The sequence below is a fragment of the Mandrillus leucophaeus genome, unplaced genomic scaffold (genome assembly GCF_000951045.1).
Source record: "Mandrillus leucophaeus isolate KB7577 unplaced genomic scaffold, Mleu.le_1.0 Scaffold11, whole genome shotgun sequence".
NCBI classification, from domain to species: domain Eukaryota; kingdom Metazoa; phylum Chordata; class Mammalia; order Primates; family Cercopithecidae; genus Mandrillus; species Mandrillus leucophaeus.
Genome location: NW_012099209.1, coordinates 3,616,463 through 3,629,748, shown reverse-complemented (window position 1 = coordinate 3,629,748; position 13,286 = coordinate 3,616,463). Strand labels below are relative to the sequence as shown.

At 53.5% G+C, this 13,286-nt stretch overlaps 1 protein-coding gene across 2 annotated transcripts in view; it reads left to right on the top strand.

Annotated features, from left to right (window-relative positions):
- MEF2BNB (MEF2B neighbor) overlaps positions 1-11,388 on the top strand; it is a 16,438-nt gene extending 5,050 nt beyond the window's left edge. Inside the window, exons 2-6 of one of the 2 annotated variants that reach the window (XM_011990793.1) lie at positions 1,025-1,137; positions 1,905-1,969; positions 5,348-5,458; positions 7,259-7,334; positions 10,831-11,388. In XM_011990793.1, the coding sequence (XP_011846183.1) occupies positions 1,025-1,137; positions 1,905-1,969; positions 5,348-5,458; positions 7,259-7,292 (323 nt within the window). In that variant the 3' untranslated portion in view covers positions 7,293-7,334; positions 10,831-11,388. The remainder of the gene's footprint in view (positions 1-1,024; positions 1,138-1,904; positions 1,970-5,347; positions 5,459-7,258; positions 7,335-10,830) is intronic. The other variant, XM_011990801.1, reaches the window with a different exon arrangement.
- Positions 11,389-13,286: the final 1,898 nt, after the last annotated feature.

The window sequence follows — 13,286 nt, the reverse complement described above, 5'->3', positions numbered from 1 at the left end:
TAGCCAGGCATGGTGGTTCACACCTGTAGTTCTAGCTCCTCTGGAGGCTGAGGTATGATGATGGCTTGAGGCTGGGAGTTTCGAGACTGCAGTGAGCTGTGATCGCACCACTGCACTGCAGCCTGGGCAATAGAGCGAGACCCTGTCTCTAAAAAAAAAAAGTTCAATCAAGCTGGCAAGGCACGGTGGCTCACGCCTGTAATGCCAGCACTTTGGGAGGCCGTGGTAAGCAGATCATGAGGTCAGGAGATCAAGACCATCCTGACCAACATGGTGAAACCCTGTCTCCACTAAAAATATAAAAATTAGCTGTGCGTGGTGGTGCGTGCTTGTAATCCCAGCTACTCAGGAGGCTGAGGCAGGAGAATCACTTGAACCAGGGAGTCGGAGATTGTGGTGAGCCGAGATTGCACCACTGTACTCCAGCCTGATGACAGAGCAAGACTCTCCAAAAAAAAAAAGTTTACTCCTTATGAACTCATCACTCATCATGTCCTCTCATTTATGTCCTCTTTTTAAAATTTTTTATTTTTTTATGTTTTTTTGAGATGGAGTTTTGCTCTTGTTGCCCAGGCTAGAGTGCAATGGCATGACCTCAGCTCACTGCAACCTCCACCTCCCAGATTCAAGTGATTCTCCTGCCTCAGCCTCCAGAGTAGCTGGGACTACAGGTGCCCGCCACCATGCCTAGCTAATTTTTGTATTTTTAGTAGAGATGAGTTTTACCATGTTGGCCTGTCTGGTCTTGAACTCCTGACCTCAGGTGATCTGCCCACCTCAGCCTCCAAAGTGCTAGGATTACAGGCGTGAGCCACCGCACCCAGCCTCATTAATGTCCTCTTGAGTGAGCCCTGCCGTGACCACTTCCTCCAGCCTGTCATGGGCTAGGGGTGACCTAGCTGCTGAGGGATATACTAGATGCCCCCTTTGCTCTGGCTGGACTCAACACTTGAGCAATGAGGAGGCTGATGCTTTGTCTCTCCACACCCGCCCCACCCCTACCACCTGTGGACCCTGTATCCAGTCACGGACAAGTTCACTGAGAGCGTCTACGTCCTGGCCAACGAGCCGTCCGTGGCCCTGTACCGGCTGCAGGAGCACGTGCGTCGCTCCCTCCCCGAGCTGGCCCAGCACAAGGTGAGCTGGGGCCTGCTGGGAGGAGCAGGGGCTGTCAGGGCAGGAGTCAAGGCTGGGACACCAGTAAGGAGGCATGTGGTGGCAGAGCCAGGTCAGAGGCGTGGTGGACAGATCTGGGGTAGATTTTGAAGGAGGTGGTAAGATGTGTGTATTATTAGTTCATTCTCTTGCTGCTATAAGGACATACCCAAGACTGGGTAATTTATAAAGAGATTTAATTGACTCACTGTTCAACAGGGCTGGGGAGGCCTCAGGAAACTTACAATCATGGCAAAAGGGGAAGCAAACACGTACTACCTCACATGGCAGCAGGAGGAGAAGTATGAGTGCCCCATGAAGGGGGAGGCCCCTTTTTAAAACCACAAGATCTCGTGAGAACTCACTTATCAGGAGAACAGGATGAGGGGAACTGCCTATATGATTCAGTTATCTCCACCTGGTCCCTCTCACAACACACGGGGATCATGGGAACTACAATTCAAGGTGAGATTTGGGTGGGGACACAGCCAAACTATACTATTCTGTAACAGTTATGACCCGCGTGGCAAGGAAGTGCCAGGCAGGGAGAACAGCCTGTGCGAAGGCCCTGAGGCATAGTGGCCAGGTGTTCACAGAAAGCCCAGACCTGTGAGGGAAGGAAATTGCAGGAGGAAAGTTCTCTGCATCCACCCTGCGGGCTCAGGGGAGCCCCAACCAAGAGAGCTGGAAGGAAGGCCCTCTAGGTGGGGGTGGCCTCCCTTGCCAAACATCTCCTGCGCCCCCTACAGGCAGACATGCAGCGTTGGGAGGAGCAGAGCCAGGGAGCCATCTACACTGTGGAATACGCCTGCAGGTGAGCACCACAGCCTCTCCGCTGCAGGGCCACCTGCTGCTGCTCTGGCCTCCTAGGCGTTCAGAGGCATCCCAGCCATCTGCCCAGTAAGCCCCACCCTACCACGATTAACCTGGCCAGGGCCCCAGGTGGATCTCTTCCCTGTGCTGAGCCCCTCCCCAGCTGCCACAGAAGACGGGGATAAGGATTCTGGAAGATGCTTCCGAGGACCAGCATTTCTGTCCCACAGCCAGGACCACAGATGGGCCAGTGGGGTAGATGGCAGCCAGGGGGAAGCCCAAAGCACAGACAAGGCTGTTTATTTTTAAATTTTTTTTGAGACAAGAGTCTCACTCTGTCACCCAGGCTGGAGTGCAGTGGTGCGATCTCAGCTCACTGCAACGTCCGCTCTCAGGTCCAAGCAGTTCTCCCGCTTCAGCCTCCCGAGTAGCTGGGACTACAGGTGCCTGCCAACTCGCCCAGCTAGTTTTTGTAATTTTAGCAGAGATGGGGTTTCGCCATGTTGGCCAGGCTGGTCTCGAACTCCTGACCTCAGGTGATCCAACTGCCTCAGCCTCCCAAAGTGCTCAGATTACAGATGCAAGCCACCACGCCCGGCTGGTGTTTCTTTTTGTTACTGAACCCTTGCCTCCTGCGCTTTGGTTCTGTTCCTCATGACTGTATTCCCAAGCCTTATTCCGGTTGCTTGGGTTGCCCAGTTGGCCTTGGAAGTTCCTCGACTTTGCACAGATATGCTGTTCGCCCCTGACATGGGCTGTAGGCCATTTTGGTGGTGGCTGAACGATGCTCCTGGCAGTTCCCCTGGTGTGTTGCTGTTTGGTTGTGTGGGCGAAGGTGCCTGGACAAGAAACCCTGCTGTTGGAGCAGCATTCTGCCATTGGCAGCCTTGGCCCCCTTGATGGGACAAGCTGTGACCAGACAGACAGTATTTTCCTTAGCTCAAGGAAAAGAAAAGAAATAGGAGTTTCTAGAGCCGGGCATGGTGGTGCACGCCTGTAGTTCCAGCCACTCAGGAGGCTGAGGTGGGAGGATGCCTTGAAAGCAGTTCAGGGTCAGCCTGAGTGATACAGCCAGACCTCTTCTTTAAAGAAAAAAGAAATACGGCCAGGCGCGGGGGCTCATGCCTGTACTCCCAGCACTTTGGGAGGCCGAGGTGGGAGGATCACTTGAGCCCAGTAGTTTGAGACCAGCCTGGGCAACCTGGTGAAACCCCATTTCTACAAAAAATACAAAAACTAGCCGAGTCTGGTGGCACACACCTCTAGTCCCAGCTACTCGAGATGCTGAGGCAGGAGAATCACGTGAACCTGTGAGTCGGGGCTTGCAGTGAACCGAGATCGCACCACTGCACTCCAGCCTGGGCAACAGAGTGAGACTCCGTCTCAAAAAAAAAAAAAAAAAAAAAAAAAAAAAAAAAAAAACCTGTGCTTTCTTCCTCTAGCTGTGGCATCTAATCCAGGAATCTACGCCATGGGTGGCTAAGCACAGTTCATTTTAACTCATTAAAATGAAATCAGGCCAGGCGCAGTGGCTCACGCCAGTAATCCCAGCACTTTGGGAGGCCGAGTGGGCAGATCATTTGCGGCCAGGAGTTGAGAACAGCCTGGCCAACATGGTGAAACCCCATCTCTACTAAAAATACCAAAATTAGCCAGGTGTGGTGGTGGGCACCTGTAATCCCAGCTACTTGGGAGGCTGAGGCAGGAGAATCGCTTGAACCCAGGAGACGAAGGTTGCTGTGAGCCAAGATTGTGCCCAGTCTGAGCAACAGAGTGAGACTTTGTCTCAAAAAAAAAAAAAAAAAAATTAAAATTAGAAAATGAGGCTGGGCGCAGTGGCTCACACCAGTAATCCCAGCACTTTGGGAGGCCGAGGCAGGAGGATCACCTGAGGTCAGGAGTTTGAGACCAGCCTGACCAACATGGAGAAACCCCATCTGTACTAAAAATACAAAAATTAGTGGGGCGTGGTGGTGCATGACTGTAATCCCAGCTACTTGGGAGGCTGAGGCAGGAGAATCGCTTGAACCTAGGAGGTGAAGGTTGCAGTGAGTTGAGATCGCGCCATTGCATTCCAGCCTGGGCAACAAGAACAAAACTCCGTCTCAAAAAGAAAGAAAGAAAGAAAGAAAACTAGTAAATATTCAGCTCTCAAGTCCCACTAGCCACATTCCAAGTGCTTCTCAGCCATCTCAATGGATGAAGAACATTTTCATCACCACAGATGTTGCCCCAGACATCACTGGGCTAGGCGGGAGGCCAGCGAGCATTTGTCTATAATGAAATGTGTATTTCTTTTTAATTTAATTTTATGTATTATTATTTTTTTGAGACAGGGTCTTGTTCTGTCACCCAGGCTGTAGTGCAGTGGCACAATCACGGCTCCCTATAGCCTTGACCTACTGGGCTCAAGTGCTCTTCCTACCTCAGGCTCCTAAGTAGCTGGGACCACAGGCGAGTGCCACCATGCCTAGCTAATTTTTACATTTTTTGTAGAGATGGGACTTCACTATGTTACCCAGGCTGGTCTCAAACTCCCAGGCTCAAATAATTCTCTTGTCTCAGCCTCCCAAAGTGTTGGGATTACAGGTCTGAGCCACCACATCCAATCAGATTTTTCTTTTCCTTTTCTTTTTTTTTTTTTGAGATGGAGTCTCGCTCTGTCACCCAGGTTGGAGTGCAGCGATCTCAGCTTACTGCAAGCTCCGCCTCCCAGGTTCACACCATTCTCCTGCCTCAGTCTCCCAAGTAGCTGGGACTACAGGTGCCCGCCACCATGCCTGTCTAATTTTTTTGCATTTTTAGTAGAGATATGGGTTTCACCGTGTTAGCCAGGATGGTCTTGATCTCCTGACCTCGTGATCCACCCGCCTCGGCTTCCCAAAGTGCTGGGATTACAGGTGTGAGCCACTGCGCCCAGCCCAGATTTTTCTTTTTAAGAGATGGGGTCTTGCTGTGTTGCCCAGGCTGGTCTCAACCTCCTGGGCTCAAGCCATCCTCTTGCCTTGGCTGTTGAGTAGCTGGGATTACAGGCGTGAACCGTAGTGCCCAGGTGTTTTTACTTTCCTTTTTTTTTTTTTTTTTTATATCCCCATTATCAGTAGTAACGACTGAGATACTTTTTATGACATCTTTATACACTGATACCTCCTTCAAAACATTAGATGTTTCAGTGGCAGATAAGTGAATGTGCTGTGTTGCATAGACATCATTTAGTCATAGCAGGGAAATCTAAAATGTAAGCCCATTGTGAGTCCTCGGGGAGACCCACAGAATCACCGAGGTACCCACCGAGCTCTGGTGGTGACCTCTAGTGCTGGGGCGTGAGACAGTTACCTGCAGGACCGGGGCACTGACCAGGCCTGTCCTCCCGTTTCAGCGCCGTGAAGAACCTGGTGGACAGCAGCGTCTACTTCCGCAGCGTGGAGGGTCTGCTCAAACAGGCCATCAGCATCCGGGACCATATGAATGCCAGTGCGCAGGGTCACAGGTAGCTCCTGGGACCGCCCTCCCCCCACTGCCACTCTCAGCCGCAAGGACTGTCTCAGCTGCGCTGGGAACCACTGCTTCTCGCTTATTAGAAAACTTTCTCTTTCCTCTTGTCCTGGTGTCTGGTGACCTCCTCTTGTCCTGTGGCATCTATAACCTGAGTTCAGTCACTTAATACCCAGGTCCTGAGCTCTGCTGTGTGCCTGGCCCTGGGCTGGGTGCTGGGGACATAGCAGTGACCAAGAGAGACAGGCTCACAAGGAGACATACGACAACCAGGTAAACATGGCAGACAAGAGCATGTCAGATGTGCTGTGAAGAACTCCACAGGGCCCCTCCTGGGAGGTGGCGTGAGTGACATGCAGACAGAGACGATCTGGGGGCAGATGGAGTTCCACGCAGAGCGGTGGTGAGGGCAGATGCTCTGGGGCTGGGTTACCTGGGAGTGTTCGAGAAGCACCAAGAAGGCTTCTGTGGCTGGAGCGGGCCAGCTGGGGGGAGATGGGGCCAGGGAGATGGCAGGGGCCTCTCCCTGTCCCATGACCCAGAGCCAAGGGAGGCTTCAAGCCGAGGACCAGCGGTCTGAAAACAAAAAGCACTCACAGTGCTTGAACATTGGAAATAGAGTTTTTGAAGGGTAGCCCTTCTTTTTGTTTTTTCTTCCCATTATAACTTAATAAATACGCTTATAAACACACACTCATGTGCCGGGGGCAGGAACGTCGCCTTGGGATGTGTCTGGCTTCCACAGATTAGGGTTCTGGCAGGCCTGTCCCCCGCTATGCAAAAGAAAGCATCTGTGTTGCTTAACTAAAACAACGAGAATTGCAGAAAGAACACTTGAGTGTATGTGTAAGAATGGGAGTGTAGCAATCTTCCCTCAAAGGGTAGCATGAAGGGTTTATCTGGGCTCTCTTGCATCTGAAGAGGAGCGGTATTGGGCTTTTCTGCCATGGGTTGGTGTTGGCAGTTGGAACTAGACTTCACTGAGAAGGCATAGCTCTTACTATCAACTCAGGGTTTCCAAAAATGCTTTTATATGCCCTGTTTGTGCCTGCTGTTTCAAAAACGCAACATGCCCCTGAAAGACATTAGTAGCAGCTTGAGTTGCTGCTAACACCTCTCTGTAAGCCCTATGGGTTTGAAGTGCCCAGTCCTGTGTGAATGAGTCCCAGATGTGGCCTCTGGAGTGCCTCGTCCCACTTTTAAAAACATACGTATATATTTTAAATAGAAACACGGTCATGATACCTTCCCCAGGCTGGTCTCAAACTCCTGGGCTCAAGCAATCCTCTCGCCTCAGCCTCCCAAAGTGCTGGGATTACAGGTGTGACCCACTGGGCCCGGCCATTTGTCACTTTTTTTTGGAGACAGAATCTCACTTTGTCACCCACGCTGGAGTGCACTGGCAAGATCTTAGCTCACTCCAGCCTCCCGCTCTGAGTTCCAATTGGTTCTCCTGCCTCAGCCTCCCGAGTAGCTGGGACTACAGGTGCACACCACCACGCCTGGCTAATTTTTGTATTTTTACTAGAGATGGGGTTTCGCCATGTTGGCCAGGCTGGTCTTGAACTCCTGACCTCAGGTGATCCACCCTCCTCAGCCTACCAAAGCGCTGGAATTACAGGCATGAGCCACAGCACCTGGGCCACTCGCCCCACTTTTAAGGAGGATGCCCCAGAAGCTCAAGCCAAAGGTCTTCCGAGACCAGAGTGTCACCCAAACATGCACTCCAGCTAGCTGAGCAAGCCTTGTGGCCTCTGACCTTGGCCTCATGGATGCTGCACGTGTTTTGTTCCAGCCCGGAGGAACCACCCCCGCCCTCCTCAGCCTGATCCTGGAAGAGACTCAGGGCACCCCAGCCTCCGCCAACCCAGGTCAGTGCCGAGGGTAGCCACAAGCCTCTCTCTGCTCTGAACTAACCAACCCACCCGCTTGGCAGTCAGCCAGGCACCTACTTGTCTAACCACTTGGGGTTTCTCACTGGGCTTGTGGGATGGTTTTGAAGGTGGCAGGTGGAGGGGTGTCTGCGGGTCCAGAATGTTCCACCCTGCTGCTCAGGGACCATGTCAGCCCATCTTTCCCACTCTCTCTCCGCCACCTTCCTCTCTCTTTTCCAGGCCATAGGCCCTATGCCAGTCCCAGAGATTTCCACCCCCCAAGACAGAGAGGGGAGCCCACATTTCATCTATCCTACCACATGCCAGCAGCCTGCTTTACCCATGCACAGTCTCTCAGGCAGAGCCCAGCATGGGCAATTACCCACCTATCTCAGGGACCTTCCCACCAATCCACTGCCTAACTGCTGTGTGACCGAGCAAATTAATCCCCCTCTCTGGTCTCTGCATTTCCTTTCTGTAAAGGTGGCTCATCAGGTGACTGAGAGGGGGCAGGGCATAGTGACGGATGTGCTTTGGAGCAGTCAGCTATTGCTACATAACACAGCATCCAAAAACTTAGTGGTTTACAGCCCCGGTAATTAATCTACTCACTATTCTGCACTTTGGGCTGGGCTCAGCTAGGCGGTTCTGCTGCTCTCTCTGGGGCTCGCCCATGCGGTGCTCATGGGAGCTCAGCTGCAGCTGCATAATCCGGGGCCCTTGACCAGGACTGCTGGCAGCAGGCGTCAGGTTTTCCTCGTGGCCTCCCCATCAGGCCAGCCTGGGTTTCTCCTGGTGGCTGGGAGCCAGGAGAGTAGCTTCCATGCAGAGTGCCGGTTTCACATTTGTGGGTGGCCCATCTGTTGAGGCCAGTCATGTGACCAGGCCCAGGATCAGATGGGAGAGGACCATACAAGTGCAGCGGGAGCTATGGGAGGCATGGCTGACCACGCTTAGAAAGTGTGGTGCCAGGAAAGATCTGATGTGTCACCATTCTATATCTGTGATGGGCAGACGCAGGCAGGTTGAAGGGGCCCCGGGGACTTATCAAGCCTCTGCCTGTTGGCCAGGCACTGTGATTGTCCTTGGTGCCATGGAAGCCCTCTCAGAGGTCGAGGGGAGGCAGGTGGAGACAAAGCCTCTGTAGGCCTTTCAAGCTGTAGCCCCAGAGCCCAGAGGCAGCCGAATTCATGTGTCCAGTCAGAGAGCACTTAGTGGGCACTGCAGTCAATCAGAGAGCACTTAATGGACACCACAGGCAGCATGCATTTATTGAGTACCTCTGGCAGTTGATGCACACTTCCTGAGCACCTGTTCATAGCAGGCTTAGCTCTGGGTGTGGGATGGTGAGGAATCCCACAGGTTGAGGGGTGGCCTGGGAGCTTTCTGGGGGGCCTGAAGCAGGAGGGGCTGCCTGAGGGGGTCAACAGCCTACTGCCCTAAGCAGCCCTACCCATACCCCCAACCTAGCCTCTGTCTCCCCAGTCCCATCCCCCACACCCTGGTCACTCCTACTTTGTGCCTCAAGGTCACTGCCCGTCTGCCCTCCTCACTCCCCAGCGTCTGCTGTCCCCTCCGCTGCTGCTCCCCAGCAGAATTGCTGTGTCTCATCCACCTTTGTCCCTGTGGAGTCCCTCTCCTCTCCCCAGAATCACCAGTTCCATGCCCCATCTCAGAGCCTTTCTTTTTCTTTCTTTCTTTCTTTCTTTTTTTTTTTTTTTTTTTTTTTGAGATGGAGTCTTGCTCTGGTCACCCAGGCTGGAGGGCAGTGGCACGATCTTGGCTCACTGTAACTCTGCCTCTCAGGTTCAAGCAATTCTCCCACTTCAGCCTCCCGAGTAGCTGGGACTATAGGTTCCTGCCACCTCACCCGACGAGTTTTTGTATTTTTAGTAGAGACGGAATTTCACCATGTTGGTCAGGCAGGTCTTGAACTCCTGACTTCAGGGGATCTGCCCGCCTTGGCCTCCCAAAGTCCTAGGATTACAGGCATGAGCCACTGCACCTGGCCTCAGAGCCTTTCATTCCCACTTTTCCCCCAAAACTGCACCCCTTGGGGTCATCAGTGACCTTCACAGGGTCAAGTTATCCCCCTCCTCTCCAGTCCCAGGACCTTAAGCACTGCCCCATTTTACAGAAGAGGAAAGCAAGGCCCCGAGAGGTAAGGCAGCCAGCCCAGGGTCATCGCCCATGCCCAGAAATGCCAGGATTCCCACCCAGACCTCTGACCACCAAGCTCCACCTTAGCCTGGCCCAGGTTCATCCCTCAGGTGCCGCCTCATGCCTTGAGTCTGCCTCTCTGACCACCCTGACCCTCGTCCCCGCTCGCCAGCCTGACCGAAGCTGGGCCAAGCAGAGACTGAAGACTGAATGAGTGCGGCCAGCACCCTCCTCCTGCGCCTGCCCCGAGCCTCCAGGCCCAGCCGTCAATGTTCCCAGAAGTGGCTTACTGCTCCTGGACTCTTACTGGCCCCCCATCGACCCTTGGACCAATAACTGCCATCAAAATAATCCTGATTGGCTGGACACAGTGGCTCAAGCCTGTAATCCCAGCACTTTGGGAGGCCGAGACGGGCGGATCACGAGGTCAGGAGATCGAGACCATCCTGGCTGACATGGTGAAACCCCGTCTCTACTAAAAAATACAAAAAACTAGCCAGGTGCGGTGGCGGGCGCCTGTAGTCCCAGCTACTCAGGAGGCTGAGGCAGGAGAATGGCGTGAACCCGGGAGGCGGAGCTTGCAGTGAGCTGAGATCTGGCCACTGCACTCCAGCCTGGGCGGCAGAGCAGAGACTCCATCTCAAAAAAAAAAAAAAAAAAATCCTGATTATGCACCTACCAAGTCCCTGGCCCTGGGCTAAAGTCTTCACAGGGGTCATCTCATTTTATCCTCAGACAGCCCCCAAAAGCAGGTCTCACCCCCAAATACAGATGGACAAAGAGAGGCTCTGCCGGGCATGGTGGTGGGCACCTGTAATCCCAGCTACTCAGGAGGTTGAGGCATGAGAATCACTTGAACCCAGGAGGCAGAGGTTCCAGTGAGCCAAGATGGCGCCACTGCACTCCAGCCTGGGTGACAGAGCAAGACTTTGCACCCCTCGACCCCCGACCACCACAAAAAAAAAAAAAAAGGCACAGTCAGAGAAGAGCAGACCCCGGCCTGGTTTGGTCCCAGCCCTGCCCGCCTCTGATGTGCTGTGTGACATAGGCCTGGCGCTGGCCCTCTCTGGGCCTCCCTCCCTCCCTTCCTTTCTTTCTTTTCTTTCTTTCACCTGGTGCTGGCCCTCTCTGAGTCCCCTCCCCTCCCCTCCTCTCCTCTCTTCTTCTTTTCCAGGATCTGGCTGTCACCCAGGCTGGAGTGCAGTGGCATGATCTCAGCTCACTGCAACTTCTGCCTCCTGGGCTCAAGTGATCCTCCTGTCTCAGCCTCCCAAGTAGCTGGGACTACAGGCGCACACCATCACCCCCAGCTAATTTTTCGTAGTTTTTGTAGAGATGGGGTTTCACCATGTTGGCTAGGCTGGTCTCAAACTCCTGAGCTCGTGATCCTCCCACCTCAACCTCCCAAAGTGCTGAGATTATAGGCGTGAGCCACCGCACCCAGCCTTGGTTCTCCCTTTCTTCATCTGGATAAGGAAGGCTGGACTGTACCTTCTCTACAGGCTAAGCTGGACACTCGCATATCTGCCCTCCCAACCTGCATTCTGCCTCAAGCAGCGACGCCCACCCCAGGTTCAGGCCACATGGAGAGGCCACCCCTAGTTCCAGGGGTGGATGTTGCACCTCGGCCTGGCCAATCAGAGCTGCTGTGTCCTAGGTTCCCAGTGATTGGTTCGAGATGGACACGTGACCCAATGAGAGGCCTTCCTGGGAGTTCTACCGGGAGCATCAGGAAGATTGAGCTGGGTGGATGGGAACGGGGCAGGGACGAGGGGGTTCCAGGGGGGACCTGAGAACATTGCCTGGGGTTGTGGATCCAACTGTACCTGACATTAGCCAATTTCATTTCTTCGGTTTCATGGACACCTGAATTATGATTTTTGCCAAAATGGCTTTGAGTCCGTTTCTGCTGCTGTTTGCAGAAGGGCCTGCACTGACCTCTGTGAATGCCAAGCCTGGGTGACCAGGCCTCCACAAGTTATGCATCTCCAAGGCCAGCTGTGTTACCCCAGAATCCCTTGTTCCAGTACAGTGTATTAGGGAGGTCAGATAGAGTTGTTTGGGGTTGAGGCAGGTTCCAGTCCCACTACTCTGGGAGGGTCCCTCATCTTGGCACTGTGGGGTGGTTGATGGAGACGGGTGGGAAGAGCAGGGGTGCCCCGAGGGAAGACAGAGGGCATCCTACTGGGACATCGGGCCTGTCAAGGTGTCTGAAGGCCTGGAAAGCGGGTTCAGCCCTACCTCTCCTCCTCCTAGGGCACACTGGGGGGCCTCTGCCATTATACCACCTCTCCACTGTCCCACTCAGCTTAGGAGTGAGGAGGAGCCTAAAGCCACCCCATTTAGGGCCCTGATTGGTGTGTGGCCTCCAGAGTCCTTCTCCCTTCTTACTTGCTCTGAAGGCATCTCTCAATGTCCATCTGTCCTCCATGCCACCATTTATCCAGCAAACACTGATGGGTATTTGTGAGCTAGACAGTCCAGCCCTGTCTTGCTCAGACCTTCAGGAGAAACTGGCAGCAGAATGGAATTATCGCCTGCCTCCCAGGACCTGCCTAGGAAGACTGGGGCACTAGGAGCTGGGGGTAAGGGAGGCAGGTGTGGGGGACCCCACCAGACCCTTCTAGGGCGCTGAGTCACTCAACCTCTGGATGTGACCTCAACCAGCGACTAACAGTCATCTCTCTCTCTTTTTTTTTTTTTTTTTTTTTTTTTTTGAGATGGAGTCTCACTCTGTCTCCCAGGCTGGAGTGCAGTGGCGCAATCTCAGCTCACTATAACCTCTGCCGCCCGGGTTCAAGCCATTCTGCTACCTCATCCTCCCATTCTCCTACCTCAGCCTCCCAAGTAGCTGGGATTATAGGCACCTGCCACTGCACCCGGCTCATTTTTGTAGTTTTAGTAGAGACGGGGTTTCACCATCTTGGCAAGCCTGATCTTGAACTCCTGACCTCGTTTTCCAAAGTGCTGGGATTACAGGTGTGAGCCACCGCGCCCGGCCCAGTCATCTCTCTTAAAAGGAGTCTAGGCTGGGTGCAGTGGCACTCGCTTGTAATCCCAGCACTTTGGGAAGTCAAGACTGGAGGAACCCCTGAGTTCAGGAGTTAGAGACCAGCCTGGGCAACATGGAGAGACCCTGTCTCTCTCTAAAAAAAAAAAAAAAAAAAAAAAAAGCCGAGCATGGTGGCTCACGCCTGTAATCCCAGCTTTTTGGGAGTCTGAGGCGGGCAGATCACCTGAGGTCAGGAGTTCAAGGCCAGCCTGACCAATATGGTGAAACCCTATCTCTACCAAAAATATAAAAAATTAGCCGGGTGTGGCGGTGCGCACCTGTAATCCCAGTTACTTGGGAAACTGAGGCAGGAGAATCGCTTGAACCCGGGAGGCGGAGGTTGCAGTGAACCGAACTGAGATGGAGCCACTGCACTCCAGCCTGGGTGACAGAGTGAGACTCTGTCTCAAAAAATAATAATAAATAAATAAAAGGGGTCTGATCAGGACTCTGGGTTTTCAGACACCTCGTAACCCCAAGTCCCAGGGTTTGTGGGGGCGCTGGTTAATTCGCATCTCATTTGAATGCTCCGTAGTCCTTTTTGCCTGGAGGGCGCCCCCGCCCCCTCTAGCCGCCAGGGGGCGCAAGAGGCAAAGCGTTGGCGGGAAGCTCGGCCTCCAAGCGGTCATTGTCTGCAGTCCTGGCTGGCCCCGCTGGGCACACTGTGACCCTCCACCCTTTTTCACTCTATATGCTGTCGCTCCCATTTTTCAGAGAGCAAACAGGTTCTGAGAGGC